We start from the raw sequence: 15,028 nt of genomic DNA, 5'->3' as shown, positions 1-15,028 counted from the left end.
CCAGGGGTCACTGAGCAGTGATAGGGAGCTCTACTGAGCTGAGCTGGGGGGGCAGGAATCCTGGCTAATTCCACCCCCCCCCCAAAATCCTCACTTGCTAATCCTGGGGTCAATGGACAGGAACTTATTCCAAGACTTGGTAAGTTCCTGCCATAGAGAGGCTCTAGTCAATGAGGGAGGTGTCTTTTTTTAATTTATTCATTTAGGGGATGTGGGTGTCACCAGCCAAGCCAGCATCTATTGCCCATTCCTAGTTGCCCTTGAGAAGCTGGTGATGAACTGACTTATTGAATCGCTACAGTCCCTGAGGTGTAGGTACACCCACAGTGCTGTTAGGGAGGGAATTTTGACCCAGTGACAATGAAGGAATGGTGATATGTTTCCAAGTCAGGAAGGTGAGCGACTTGGAGGGGGATTTCCAAGTGGTGGTGTTCCCAGGTATCTGCTGTTCTCGTCCTTCTGGATGGTAGTGGTCGTGGGTCTGGAAGGTGCTGCCTTAGGAACTTCAGTGTGTTATTGTCGTGCATCTGGTAGATAGTACACACTGCTGCAGCATCTGGTGATAGCCTGAGAACAACGTTCCCAGGCAACACCAAGATTCCCTCTGAATGGCCTTGGAAATGTTACTTATCTCAAGGCAATTGCTGATAAACCTTAATCTCCACTGCTACGTAACTCTTTGCTCTGGCTGTAGGTTCAGTTCCCAGTCTACAAGGCTACCAAATCCAATGTGTCTCAAACCATGCTCACTTTGGAATCCAACTCCGCTCTCCCTCACTGCAGCAGAATATCAAGGTGGAACGAGCAATGGTCTCATTGTGCAGAGGAAAATTTGTCCAGAACCAATGGAGGCTCACACAAACCAAAGTCCACCAGTACAGCGCAACAGTCCACAAGGCAACACTACTCTGAAAGCAGGGTGCAAAGACCTCAAACTTTTAAATAAATCACCTGGACCTAAAGATTTATTTGCTACATGTACATTGAAATGCACAGTGAAGTGCATCGAATACCAGTCTGAGAATACTCTGGGTGCAAAGCTTCTAACACAGTATGCCCACAACTCACTAATCCTAACTTTTAGAAACCAGAGCACACAGAGGAACCCCACACTGTCACGGGAAGACCATGCAAACTCTTTCCTGAGAGTGGCAGGAATTGACACCGACCAGTGATCATTGGCACTGCAACCACGACAACGCTGTGTACTACTCACTGCCACGAGGACACGACACTGTGTACTACTCACTGGAACGAGGACACGGCGCTGTGTACTACTCACTACCACGAGGACACGACGCTGTGTACTACTCACTACCACGAGGACACGACGCTGTGTACTACTCACTACCACGAGGACACGACGCTGTGCACTACTCACCGGAATGAGGACGCGACGCTATGTACTACTCACTACCACGAGGACACGACACTGTGTACTACTCACTACCACGAGAACACGACGCTGTGTACTACTCACTACTACGAGGACACGGCGCTGTGTACTACTCACTACCACGAGGACACGACGCTGTGTACTACTCACTACCACGAGGACACGACGCTGTGTACTACTCACTACCACGAGGACACGACGCTGTGTACTACTCACTACCACGAGGACACGGCGCTGTGTACTACTCACTACCACGAGGACACGACGCTGTGTACTACTCACTACCACGAGGACACGACGCTGTGTACTACTCACTACCACGAGGACACGACGCTGTGCACTACTCACCGGAATGAGGACGCGACACTATGTACTACTCACTACCATGAGGACACAACACTGTGTACTACTCACTGCCACGAGGACACAACATTGTGTAATACTCACTGAAACGAGGACACAACATTGTGTAATACTCACTGGAACGAGGACACGACTCTGTGTACTACTCACTGGAACGAGGACACGACGTTGTGTACTACTCACCGGAATGAGGACACGACGCTATGTACTACTCACTACCATGAGGACACGACACTGTGTATTACTCACTACCACGAGGACACGACACTGTGTACTACTCACTGCCGCGAGGACACGACGCCGTGCACTACTCACTGCCGCGAGGACACGACGCCGTGCACTACTCACTGCCGCGAGGACACGACGCCGTGCACTACTCACTGCCGCGAGGACACGACGCCGTGCACTACTCACTGCCGCCAGGACACGACGCCGTGCACTACTCACTGCCGCCAGGACACGACGCCGTGCACTACTCACTGCCGCGAGGACACGACGCCGTGCACTACTCACTGCCGCGAGGACACGACGCCGTGCACTACTCACTGCCGCCAGGACACGACGCCGTGCACTACTCACTGCCGCGAGGACACGACGCCGTGCACTACTCACTGCCGCGAGGACACGACGCCGTGCACTACTCACTGCCGCGAGGACACGACGCCGTGCACTACTCACTGCCGCGAGGACACGACGCCGTGCACTACTCACTGCCGCCAGGACACGACGCTGTGCACTACTCACTGCCGCGAGGACACGACGCTGTGCACTACTCACTGCCGCGAGGACACGACGCTGTGCACTACTCACTGCCGCGAGGACACGACGCTGTGCACTACTCACTGCCGCGAGGACACGACGCTGTGCACTACTCACTGGAACAGGGACACGATGCTGTGCACTACTCACTGCCGTGAGGACACGACGATGTGTACTACTCACTGCCGCGAGGACACGACGCCGTGCACTACTCACTGGAACGAGGACATGACGCCGTGCACTACTCACTGGAACAGGGACACGACACCGTGCACTACTCACTGGAACAGGGACACAATGCTGCGAGGACACGATGCTGTGTACTACTCACTGCCGCGAGGACACGACGCCGTGTGCTACTCACTGCCGCGAGGACACGACGCCGTGCACTACTGACTGTAACGAGGACACGACGCTGTGCACTACTCACTGGAACAGGGACACAATGCTGCGAGGACACGACACCGTGCACTACTCACTGGAACAGGGACACGACACCGTGCACTACTCACTGGAACGAGGACATGACGCCGTGCACTACTCACTGGAACAGGGACACAATGCTGCGAGGACACGACACCGTGCACTACTCACTGGAACAGGGACACGACACCGTGCACTACTCACTGGAACAGGGACACAATGCTGCGAGGACACGATGCTGTGTACTACTCACTGCCGCCAGGACACGACGCCGTGCGCTACTCACTGCCGCGAGGACACGACGCCGTGCGCTACTCACTGCCGCGAGGACACGACGCCGTGCACTACTGACTGTAACGAGGACATGACGCCGTGCACTACTCACTGGAACAGGGACACGACACCGTGCACTACTCACTGGAACAGGGACACAATGCTGCGAGGACACGATGCTGTGTACTACTCACTGCCGCGAGGACACGACGCCGTGTGCTACTCACTGCCGCGAGGACACGACGCCGTGCACTACTGACTGTAACGAGGACACGACGCTGTGCACTACTCACTGGAACAGGGACACAATGCTGCGAGGACACGACACCGTGCACTACTCACTGGAACAGGGACACGACACCGTGCACTACTCACTGGAACGAGGACATGACGCCGTGCACTACTCACTGGAACAGGGACACAATGCTGCGAGGACACGACACCGTGCACTACTCACTGGAACAGGGACACGACACCGTGCACTACTCACTGGAACAGGGACACAATGCTGCGAGGACACGATGCTGTGTACTACTCACTGCCGCCAGGACACGACGCCGTGCGCTACTCACTGCCGCGAGGACACGACGCCGTGCGCTACTCACTGCCGCGAGGACACGACGCCGTGCACTACTGACTGTAACGAGGACACGACGCTGTGCACTACTCACTGGAACAGGGACACGACGCCGTGCACTACTCACTGGAACAGGGACACAATGCTGCGAGGACACGACACCGTGCACTACTCACTGGAACAGGGACACGACACCGTGCACTACTCACTGGAACAGGGACACAATGCTGCGAGGACACGATGCTGTGTACTACTCACTGCTGCCAGGACACGACGCCGTGCGCTACTCACTGCCGCCAGGACACGACGCCGTGCGCTACTCGCTGCCGCGAGGACACGACGCCGTGCGCTACTCGCTGCCGCGAGGACACGACGCCGTGCGCTACTCGCTGCCGCGAGGACACGACGCCGTGCGCTACTCACTGCCGCGAGGACACGACGCCGTGCGCTACTCACTGCCGCGAGGACACGACGCCGTGCGCTACTCACTGCCGCGAGGACACGACGCCGTGCGCTACTCACAGCCGCGAGGACACGACGCCGTGCGCTACTCGCTGCCGCGAGGACACGACGCCGTGCACTACTCACTGCCGCGAGGACACGACGCCGTGCGCTACTCACTGCCGCGAGGACACGACGCCGTGTGCTACTCACTGCCGCGAGGACACGACGCCGTGCGCTACTGACTGTAACGAGGACACGACGCCGTGCGCTACTCACTGCTGCGAGGACACGACGCCGTGTGCTACTCACTGCCGCGAGGACACGACGCCGTGCGCTACTGACTGTAACGAGGACACGACGCTGTGCACTACTCACTGGAACAGGGACACGACGCCGTGCACTACTCACTGGAACAGGGACACAATGCTGTGAGGACACGACACCGTGTACTACTGACTGTAACGAGGACACGACGCTGTGTCCTACTCACTGCCGCGAGGACACGACGCCGTGTGCTACTCGCTGCCGCGAGGACACGACGCCGTGCGCTACTCGCTGCCGCGAGGACACGACGCCGTGCGCTACTCACTGCCGCGAGGACACGACGCCGTGCGCTACTCACTGCCGCGAGGACACGACGCCGTGCGCTACTCACTGCCGCGAGGACACGACGCCGTGCGCTACTCACTGCCGCGAGGACACGACGCCGTGCGCTACTCACAGCCGCGAGGACACGACGCCGTGCGCTACTCGCTGCCGCGAGGACACGACGCCGTGCACTACTCACTGCCGCGAGGACACGACGCCGTGCGCTACTCACTGCCGCGAGGACACGACGCCGTGTGCTACTCACTGCCGCGAGGACACGACGCCGTGCGCTACTGACTGTAACGAGGACACGACGCCGTGCGCTACTCACTGCCGCGAGGACACGACGCCGTGTGCTACTCACTGCCGCGAGGACACGACGCCGTGCGCTACTGACTGTAACGAGGACACGACGCTGTGCACTACTCACTGGAACAGGGACACGACGCCGTGCACTACTCACTGGAACAGGGACACAATGCTGTGAGGACACGACACCGTGTACTACTCACCGGAATGAGGACGCGACGCTGTGTCCTACTCACTGCCACGAGGACTCGACCCTGTGTACTACTCACTGCCACGAGGACACGACGCCGTGCGCTACTCGCTGCCGCGAGGACACGACGCCGTGCGCTACTCGCTGCCGCGAGGACACGACACCGTGCGCTACTCGCTGCCGCGAGGACACGACGCCGTGCGCTACTCGCTGCCGCGAGGACACGACGCCATGCGCTACTCACAGCCGCGAGGACACGACGCCGTGTGCTACTCACTGCCGCGAGGACACAACGCTCTGCAGTGGCTTCCCTGCGCCCCTCTGGATGTTTCACATAAGGTGTGCTGATACAGTTATGAGGCAGAGACACGAAATACTCATCCTTGAGTGGAAGAGCAAATTAAGAGTTGTGTGGACATGGCAGATTCAGCCAGAGAAAGCCCATCTAGAGGCAACGAGAACCCAGACCAGTTGGCTTTGCATTGTTGATCTGTGCTCATGCTGTTTGTTTGCGCAGATTTGGCACGTCATCTAAAACTTTGACTAACTTCTAGAGATGTGTGGTAGGGAGTTTACATCACAGCTTGATACAGAAACACCAAAGGCCAACAACAGAAAAGCCTGCAAGAAGTGACAGACACAGCCCAGTGGCCACAGGCAAAACCCTCCCACCATCAAGTACATTTATAAGGAGCTCCATCTAGGCCATGCTCTCTTCACACTAACCATGGTGAAGGAAGTACATGAGCTTTAAGCGCAACACCACCAAGTTCAGGAACAGTTACTAACCTACAACCATCAGGCTCCTGAACTGGCGTGCATAACATCATTCACCACAACTGATTCCACACCCTGCAGATAGTTTCAAATGTTCTGCAACTCATGTTCTCAGTATAATTTTTTAAACTTTATACAATTTGTCTTCTTTTGCACATTGGCTGTTTATCAGTCTTTAGGCATAGTTTTCATAAATTCTATTCTATTTCTTTATTTTCCTGTAAATCTCTGCAAGAAAATTTACTTTGACATTTAGCTGGAGTTTAAGCTGAATTCAATTTAAACAAGACAGATTTCAGTGGAGTTACCACGAGGCTGTGGAACTGACATTACAACACATCCAGCTCATCCTATTGGGAGACCAACCGACCACAGGGAGGCTGGGCCAATCATCACCCCACGCTGACACAGGCCGCCACACAGACACAGTCCACGTCCAGGACGCCAGAGACGATGCCCACATCCCCTGGATAATTGGCCTAAACTACAGGGTCTAAAAGAAGAAAATGAGGTATTTGATGCTAAAACTTAAAGCTAACATCTCTCTATTTGAGTATTGATCCATGTGCTGAACGGGCTGGAAGGGAGAGTCAGACCTGGCAATGATTGCTGAGAGACCAGCCTTGCTGTCTCTGTTTTTAAAATCAAAATAAACTGAATTCACAATAAAAGATTACTTTAGAAGAATAAAACTTGTGATGGTGTTTTATTCGGTTCCGTTACATTCCCGTGTTGCCATTCCTGTGGCAGTGCACTCTACCATAATTGAGGGGCCTCCTCATCCAGCCCGGCCCGTCTCTCTCCAGTAGCGGAAGAACCCTATACTGCGGTCCTTCTCCACAAGCCAACTTGCAGTGGCACCAGGCTTCAGTGCTTTCCCCAACGTGACCTTGCAGCCTGGAATGTGGCAGTTGGCAGCTATCCTCTGTGGACATCTCAATATCCCAGTTCAGACCTGAAACTCTAGAAGGTACAGATGATGCCGCCTGTGCAAACCTCCACCCCAACCCTCACCCTTACATTCCACACCCCTTCCAGTGGTAAGGAGTGGCTCCAGATATGGCGCACGACTTAACGGCACTTCTCATTAGCTATACAAGTACCAGGAGCTGTGGGAGGCCATTCTGCCCTCAGACTGGTGGTGTCAACAAGAGCAGTGCCACATCCCCGCATCCCACCTAATAGGATGCACCATGTCCGGGTATGTAAACATCAAAGCCATGGAATGAAAAGGCTACCAGGACACAGCCCAGTCTGTCACAGGAAAAACCCTCCTTCCCAATGAGCACGTCTACAAGGTTGTCACCATCCACTATCAAGGACCCTTCCCTGTTCTTATTACTAAGATCAGGCAGGCGGTACAGGAGCCACATGGTTCGGGGACAGTTAATACCCTGCAACCATCAGGCTCCTGAGCTGGTGTGGACAACTCTGAACTGAATCCACAACTTACAGACTCTTTAGACCAGGAGTCCCAACCTCTTATGCCGTGGAGTCCAACAATTAAACCAGGGGTCTGTGGACTCCAGGTTGAGAATCCATGCTTTAACCTCTTAGCTGATAAGGCATTGGAGCAGAATTAGACCATTTGACTCATTGAGTCTGCTCTGCCATTCCATCACGGCTGATTTAATTTCCCTCTTAACCCCATGACCCTCGACATCCTGACTAACCAAGAAGCTACCAACCTCGGCTTTCAATAGACCCAGGGAACTTATTACTCGTGTGCTCAGTATTATTTAGTATGTCTTCTTTTGGACATTGGTTGTTTGTCAGTCTTTGTTTATGTAAAGATTTTCATAAATTCAATGATGGCATACACACACCTTGATAATATATTTACTTTGCACTTCCAATATCCAGAAATCAATCACTCTCAGTTCTGAAAAGGTCCATGACTTACACAGAAGAGCGCCAGGTTCAGCACCTCTGGGGGTGGGGAGGAGGAGCTGGGAAGAAGGCTTCAGCTGAGTGGTGAAGTCTGGTTTACTTTCCAGGGTCAGGGAAACACTCTGCCCTACAACCCTGTAAGCAACTCCCCCGACCACCCAGACACTGGGGTACCCAGCAGCCGTCTTACACAGAAATCCTGCAAACAGCGGTACAACAGCCCCCAAAACCGGCTGCCTGGTGGGGGGGGGGGGGTAAGAGAATATCTGTCACCAAGCTTCAGAACGGGGAGGATTCCCCAGCCCCCATAGCTGCTCTCACCCCCTGTGACCCCGTCACATGGGCAAGTTTCCAAATCCATTCCTTCTTGGGGTGGCGGGTCAATGATCCCCTAAAGCACCAGCTGCGGGGGGGGGGGGGGGGGCATGGACATCCTGAGTTCTGGGGGGGGGGGGTCCACAGGCTGACCTCTCACCCTGCAGCCACTGGGAGGGATCAGTCACAGACAGGGACAAAACTCAAACTGGCCTCTCCAATCCAGACAACAACAGGCGGCTGGTGTGACACAATCCTCCCCAACAAGCGAACAGCAGCTCAGATTACATCCTGTGGGGGGGGGGGGGTGGCCCCAAAGAAGATGGAGTGCTGGGTGGGGGGGGGGGGGTTAGAGGAGGGTAAGAGGGCGAGAGAGGTTGTTGCTTGTATTGTCTGCTGAACGTTGTGGGTGTGCTTTGTTGACAGTGGAATCTCCAGCGACAGCACATCCCAGGATGGTGCTGGCTACTAACATACAGGATTTTACTGCATGTTTTTGTGCATGAGTGATGAATAAATCAGAATCTGAATGAGGTTATGGGGTGGGGGGGCAGCGAGGGCCAAGGCTGGGGAGGAACCTGCGTTAGGGAGAGGAGACGATGGGCGGGCCACACAGCAATGGTGAGGATGTGCACAGTGAGGCCAAGCTCACCTATGGCACCAACAGGAGGCTCCTAGGCACATCCCTGCCACTCATGACAGAGTCTATATCCCACATGGGTAGCCATCCCCACAGACCCAGATCTCCCTTGCATTAAGAAGTGCATCCACCAACACCTCCCCCCACACCATATGGCAAATGAGAGCCTCGTCTGCCTGCAGTGAAGAGCACCCTCAGCAGCAGACCCTGTACCCCAAAGCTGCGACCTCTGGTTCTGGGCTCTGTAAGCATTTGGAGTTGCTCCACGCTCTCCAACCCCTTATTTAGTCTGTCCTGTCCAGTTTAGGACTTCACAGGTGATTTCAAGAGCCAATTGTTCGAATTCCAGAGATCATTCCACGCTCTCCTCCCACACATCCCAGAGCAACCTGGAAACCAATAAGTTTGGAGAGCCAGGGGCCAACCTGGAGCCAGCTCCATAGATGCTGCCTGGCCTACTGAGTTCCTCCAGCACTGCGTCAGTCTGTGTTACCAGGTCAATGTCAACAATACCTTGGAGGCGTGGGGTGGGGGAGAAGGAAATCAGCAGGTCGACCAGATAGAGGATTATTCCAAACCCTCAGCATCATCAAACCTCGATGGACCCTTTCCCCAAGTTTCTACACCCAACTTCTCCTTCCACTTTTTTCAGACCTCCCTACCCCACCTTCCCCTTCCCTTCCACCACCTCCCTCGTCCCTCCGCGGGGAGTCGCGCTCCCCCGCCTCACTCACCGGCCTGGATCACGTCGGACAGGTCATAGTTGCTGGCGGCCCGGGGGAACTCCCGCAGCTTCCTGTTGCTGAGGTTCAAGATGCCAGTGCCCGCTGCCTCGTCCAGCGCCTTCTCCAGGCTGCGGGTCAGGTTGGCGCCACTGGTGTCGGCGGACAGAGGCTCCTCGCCCGGCGCCATGCCGGGACCGTTCTGCGACTGCACCCAGACGCGGCGCGACCTCGCCGGGATACACCGTAACTCTCCCCGGGTTACACCGCAACTCCCAGTTAGGTGCACAGTATCCGTGGCCGACCCGACTGACATCAACCTCCACCAATCACAACACAACTCCCTTCAACCAGCGGCAAATCACAGCAGGATTGAGCCGTCAGGGCGGGACTTTTGTCGCTGATTGACAGCACCCCGGGCCAGCTCCCTCGCCAATAGCTGGTAGGTTGGATCTAGACAATGATTAAACCAATAGCAGAATTTGGGAATTGCAGTCTGCACCAATGGGAGGAAGAGAATCGTCAATAAAGTGAGGAAGAGTCAGTTCAGCCAATCAGTGCATAGCTAGTAGAATCTTGAAAACAAGGTCAGCCGAGAAAGGAAGGGAAATGAAGCTGAAAATATTGCGGACTCTCAGCAGGTCCGGCCGCGTGTGAGGAGGGCGGAACGGGGGCGATGTTCCGCTCCCAACACTTTCATTGAGTGGATAACGACCTTGAACTCTCCAACCGGAGAGTTCTTTTTCTGACCTAAAAGGAATAGATAGAAGAGTTTAAACCGATACGCGAGGCGACCGAGAAGTTAGCCAATCAACGAAGGGAATATTTTGACTGGCAGAAAGCGGAAAGTTCGGGACTTTGACGTTATTGGCTGCACAGAACTCAGTGACTTGCGATTGGCGAACGAGGAGTTGGGCGCCATTATTCTGGGGAAGGATGGGGTGCAGGACTGGAGTGGGATGTTGGTGAGGAGATGCTAGTGAGAACTGGGGAGTGGATGGTATAATGGGTGGCCAGCGAGGAGAGGGTTGGGAGTGGATGGTGTAGGGGTTGGGATGTTATGTCGAAGTTGTGTAAGAGGTTGGAGGGCAAATTTGGAGCATTGTGTCTGGTTCTGGTCACACCTACAGGAAAGATATTAATAAGATTGATTGCAGATAAAAGTTACAAGGATGTTGCTGTGGGAAGGTTGAATAGGTTAGGACTATTCCCTGGAATGTAGGAGGGTGAAGGGTGATTTGATAAGAGTTATAAGCCAACTATGGGGTTATAGATAGGCTTATTGCAAACAGTTTTTCCCCCACTGATGTTGGGTGAGACTAGAACTAAAGGTAATGGTAAGGGTCAAAGGTGAATTTTTTAAAGGGGGACAGGATCGTGGTGTGAATGTGGAATGAGCTGCCACCGGGAGTGATAGATACGGGTTCAATTTCAACATTCAAGAGAAGTTTGGTTAAGTACAGGGATGGGTGTGGTATGGAGGGCTAAGGTCCAGATTCAGGTTAATGGGACTAGGCAGAATAGCAAGTTCGCATGGTCTGGAGGGGCTGAAGGGCCTGTGTCTGTGCTCATGAGTCTAAGTGAGGAGTGGGCTGGACTATGGACAGTGAGGGGGTGGTGGACAGTGTGAGAGGGTAGTGAGGGCTGGCTGATGAGGTGTACAGTGAGGGGTGGGGGATTAGGCTGTGGTCCTCCCAGTGGAATGATGCAGGTTGGGATCTGATGGGTACACCAGTGATAAAGTAAATTTATTTTCGAAGTATGTATATGTCACCATTTACTATACTGAGATCCATTTTCTCACAGGCGTTCACAGGAAAGAAAAGAAACACAACGGAATTTATGAAACAAATTTTCTGGCTGCTGGGGGTTCCCCTTCAGAAAAGAGATGAGGACGAATTTCTTTAGCCAGAGGATGGTGGATCTGTGGAAATCGTTGCCACAGACAAATGTCATTGGTATAGTTAAAGCAGAAGATAGGTTCTTGATCAGTCAGGGTGTCAAAAGTTATGAGGAGAAAGCAGGAGAATTGGGTTGAGGGGGAAAATAAATCAGTCAGGATGGAATGGTGCAGCAGACTTGTCTGACTGGCTTAATCCTGCTCCAATATCTTCGGCTGCTTCAATTCGTTTCCTCATGATATTGTCCAATATCTGAGCCACATTACATAACGGGATAAACATTTCAGTACTCTGAGGTGGGCTGTCATGCCTAGTTTAGTGGTGGTCAGTGTACACCATTCTCGTAAAGGTGTCTTTTGCCATCCCTATTCTTCTTTTGATGTCCATGTCGCACCTGCCATCCGATGTCAGCAGAGATGTGGTTTTTGGGGAGGATGCAAAGAATATCACGGACGAAACAAATATCTAACGAGGATGTCATGAACAGAGCAAGCACGGAAAGAGAAATAATGTAGAGATTATGAAAAGGCAACGTGACTTCTTTGGACATGTGATAAGGAAAGAGGAGTTGGAATGCACGGTAATCATGGGAAAGATTGAAGGGAAGAAAGAAAGAGGAAGGCGAAGACAAATGATGATGGAGACAGCAGCCAGAGAACTGGAAATGAATACGAATGAATTGATCCACTTGACCCGAGACAGGAGTGTGTGGGTCATGGCAGTCAGAGCTCAAACTGGGCATGGCACCTGTTGTTGGTGATGATATCTTAGGCTGTGGAATCAATTCAGTGTTGAGGCAAGTTAATTTATCCACACCGGTTCAGGAGCCAGGTAGTTGTAGGGTAATAACTGTTCCTGAAATAGTGATATCGGACCCGAGGACCCTATACTTCTTGCCTGATGGTAGTAGCCTCTGGCAAAGCTGGACTTGGAAATGTGAGTCTACATCAGGTTCAGGAGCTTTGCAGACAGAGAGGATGGGCCAGTAAATTATTTGACCCAGGGAAATACCAGTACAAGTAAGGGTTAAGAAATGTTTTGGTGAAAAGTTGAAGGAGGCCATTTTAGAGGCGCTGTCTGCTGGTGGGGGGAGGTGGGAGCCCAAGTTGGAATTCTTGAGTTGTTGCCTGGCAGTGGTGTCAGGTGGAGAATCGGTTTGGAAAGTTGACCTTGGGAAGAATGGTGCAGAATTGAGGGGGGGAGATGTGGGTCAGTCAGCACAAGATTCATGGAGACATGGAAATGAGGATGTGAGTCATGAAGAACCGGAGGAATTCTCGTTTCCAGTGTGCAGAAACGGGAAGGCCAGTCTGGAGAATGGCAGAGGGCTTCAGCGGCAGATGTGTCCTGTGAGGGGGTAGGTGGGTCTGGCACTGTTACAGCAAGAGTACTGGCAATGGAGCTAGAAGGTCAGTTTGGGTGAATCAGAATGAGATTGATTAGCACTGACATATCATGAAGTTTGTTTTGAGCCTGCAGTACGGTGCAGTACACAATGTATTGTAAATTACAATGAGAAATATATTTAAGAAGTAAATCATTCGTGCAAAAATAACAAGGTAGGGTTCATGGAGATCTGAGATTGCATCCATTGTAGACCTGCAGCTGGTCCAGATGTTTCATTGACTGTCAACTACCCACATTAAAAGACCAGAGTGAAGGAAAGAGCTGGCAATAATACGCTGACTCCACCCGCCCTAGCAGCCACCAAATTGCCATCAGGGAGATGCTGCAGGTCCATCACCACCAGGACTACATGTCGTCTCCGAAGCTTCTTTCATGTAGCTATCCAGATTCTCAACCAAACTCACTGGGGTGTAATACCCTAACTGTCCCTGCACAACATCTGTTAAATGGGCTTTCCTCCTCTCCTTGTTGATTGAGAGGCAGCTGAGTGAGCCACCAGATGGCTACGGACCAAGAGGTGTGACCCGTAGACGGATGCTGCTGGGGGACAAGCCAGGGCCTGATCAATCTTGGCTGGATCGCCTGGGCGAGGGTGTCAGATGTTGAAAGACTTGAAACACCCGATGACCCCAGGTTCCATCGCTAATGTGTCCCAGCATCACGATTATTTAATGCCCACAGACCCACTCGTGTTCATAATTATTTAGTCTGTTCATACTTATTGAAGTTTGCATGTGACCATTCTGCTATTTGTTGATTGCTCATGGCTATTTGCACTATTGTCTTGTAGCTTGTTGGTTGCCATTGTGTTGCCTGCTATGATATTGTCCTGCGTTTTATACTTGGCACTGAACCACGATCAGTCCTAGTACATTTCACATACTGGCAATAAAGTGATTCTGAGGATACTGAATAGGCTGGATCAGCCTCAGACATCGGCCAATGTGGAGTCTTCGTTGTGAAGAATGAGGAAGGTGAGGGTTGGGTTGGGGATAAGAGTTGGTCGTTCTACTGGAAAGTGAGACCAGCAGAATCCATCCCTGTCCAAGCAAGAAATGGAGGTGCAGTGTTGCTTGCCAGTAAAGAATCAGCACCAACCCTAATCCCAGGTTAAAGGCTCTTTTTTAATCACTTTCTTGTATACAGTCACTAACCCAACGTCAGCGACTCACCCGCTGCCTTAGTACGCCTGAACTCAGAGCCTTAACCTCTCTATCTCCTCCCCTCCCCAGATATGGATTAATCTGTGTGTGCCCCCATCTTAATACCTGCGTTCCCTTGCTGTCCCCACACCCACCATAGTGTTCCCCATCCCCTTCCCTGGCTCCATACATTGTGTGTCTACTCCCAGCTCTGACTGCTGCATCAATGCAACCATTACATTGTCACATCCTCGGATATACATGGCCCATCTGCCGTATGCTCCTGACCAAGCCTGTTCCTTTTCATCTCTTCCGGCTCCTCTCATTCCTCATGTTCCTTCCACCTCCTTAAACCCATCCCTGTTCCATGTTTCACCCCGACTTTATTGGAGAAACAAAGACTCTCCACAAATGGATTTAATTGCAACTATTTTATTATGAGTACCGCCAAGTTTTGCTTATTATTTAGAGGTACATTTTGGTGACTGGCCATTCCAACTCAACAAGCCTGCACCACCCATTACACACATGTGATTTCTCAACCTATGAACCCATACATCTCTGAAATGTGGGAGGGAGCCCATGTGATCAGAGGGAGAATGTTCAAACTCTTTACAGATAGTGATAAAATTGAACCTTGGTCTTCCCAACACATGGAAAAATAATCTCCATCGATTCTCTCAAGCTCATTCCTGAATCTTTCCCTCATCAGAATCATTGATCTTTTTTCCCCTCTCTCAGCCCTCCAGCCTCCATTTCTGCAGACACTGTTTTTTGCAGCAATTTACGCCTCCACCTTCCCCATTCGATTCCACAGTTCCAGCCTCTGTCTCTTCTGAAGCGGCCTCGGTTTCTGGCCCAGACAGGCAGCTGGGCACCCCGGCCGTGATGTCAAAACTCCAACTGTTAAGT

At 52.5% G+C, this 15,028-nt stretch overlaps 1 protein-coding gene across 4 annotated transcripts in view; it reads right to left on the bottom strand.

Moving 5' to 3' along the window:
* Positions 1-9,991, bottom strand: part of lrch4 (leucine-rich repeats and calponin homology (CH) domain containing 4) — a 71,177-nt gene extending 61,186 nt beyond the window's left edge. For 2 of the 4 annotated variants that reach the window (XR_009513251.1, XM_059975305.1), the window contains exon 1: positions 9,679-9,989. Coding sequence is in view for 2 of the 4 variants with exons in the window: in XM_059975305.1 (XP_059831288.1) it covers positions 9,679-9,982 (304 nt within the window). In the remaining 2 variants the exon portion in view is untranslated. Of the gene's footprint in view, positions 1-9,678 lie in introns of all 4 variants that reach the window. The other 2 variants (XR_009513252.1, XM_059975306.1) reach the window with 2 other exon arrangements.
* Positions 9,992-15,028: the final 5,037 nt, after the last annotated feature.

The sequence above is a fragment of the Hypanus sabinus genome, chromosome 7, assembly GCF_030144855.1.
Source record: "Hypanus sabinus isolate sHypSab1 chromosome 7, sHypSab1.hap1, whole genome shotgun sequence".
Taxonomy (NCBI): Eukaryota; Metazoa; Chordata; class Chondrichthyes; order Myliobatiformes; family Dasyatidae; genus Hypanus; species Hypanus sabinus.
Note: the sequence above shows the minus strand (reverse complement) of the source record. Positions and strands in the feature narration are given on the sequence as shown.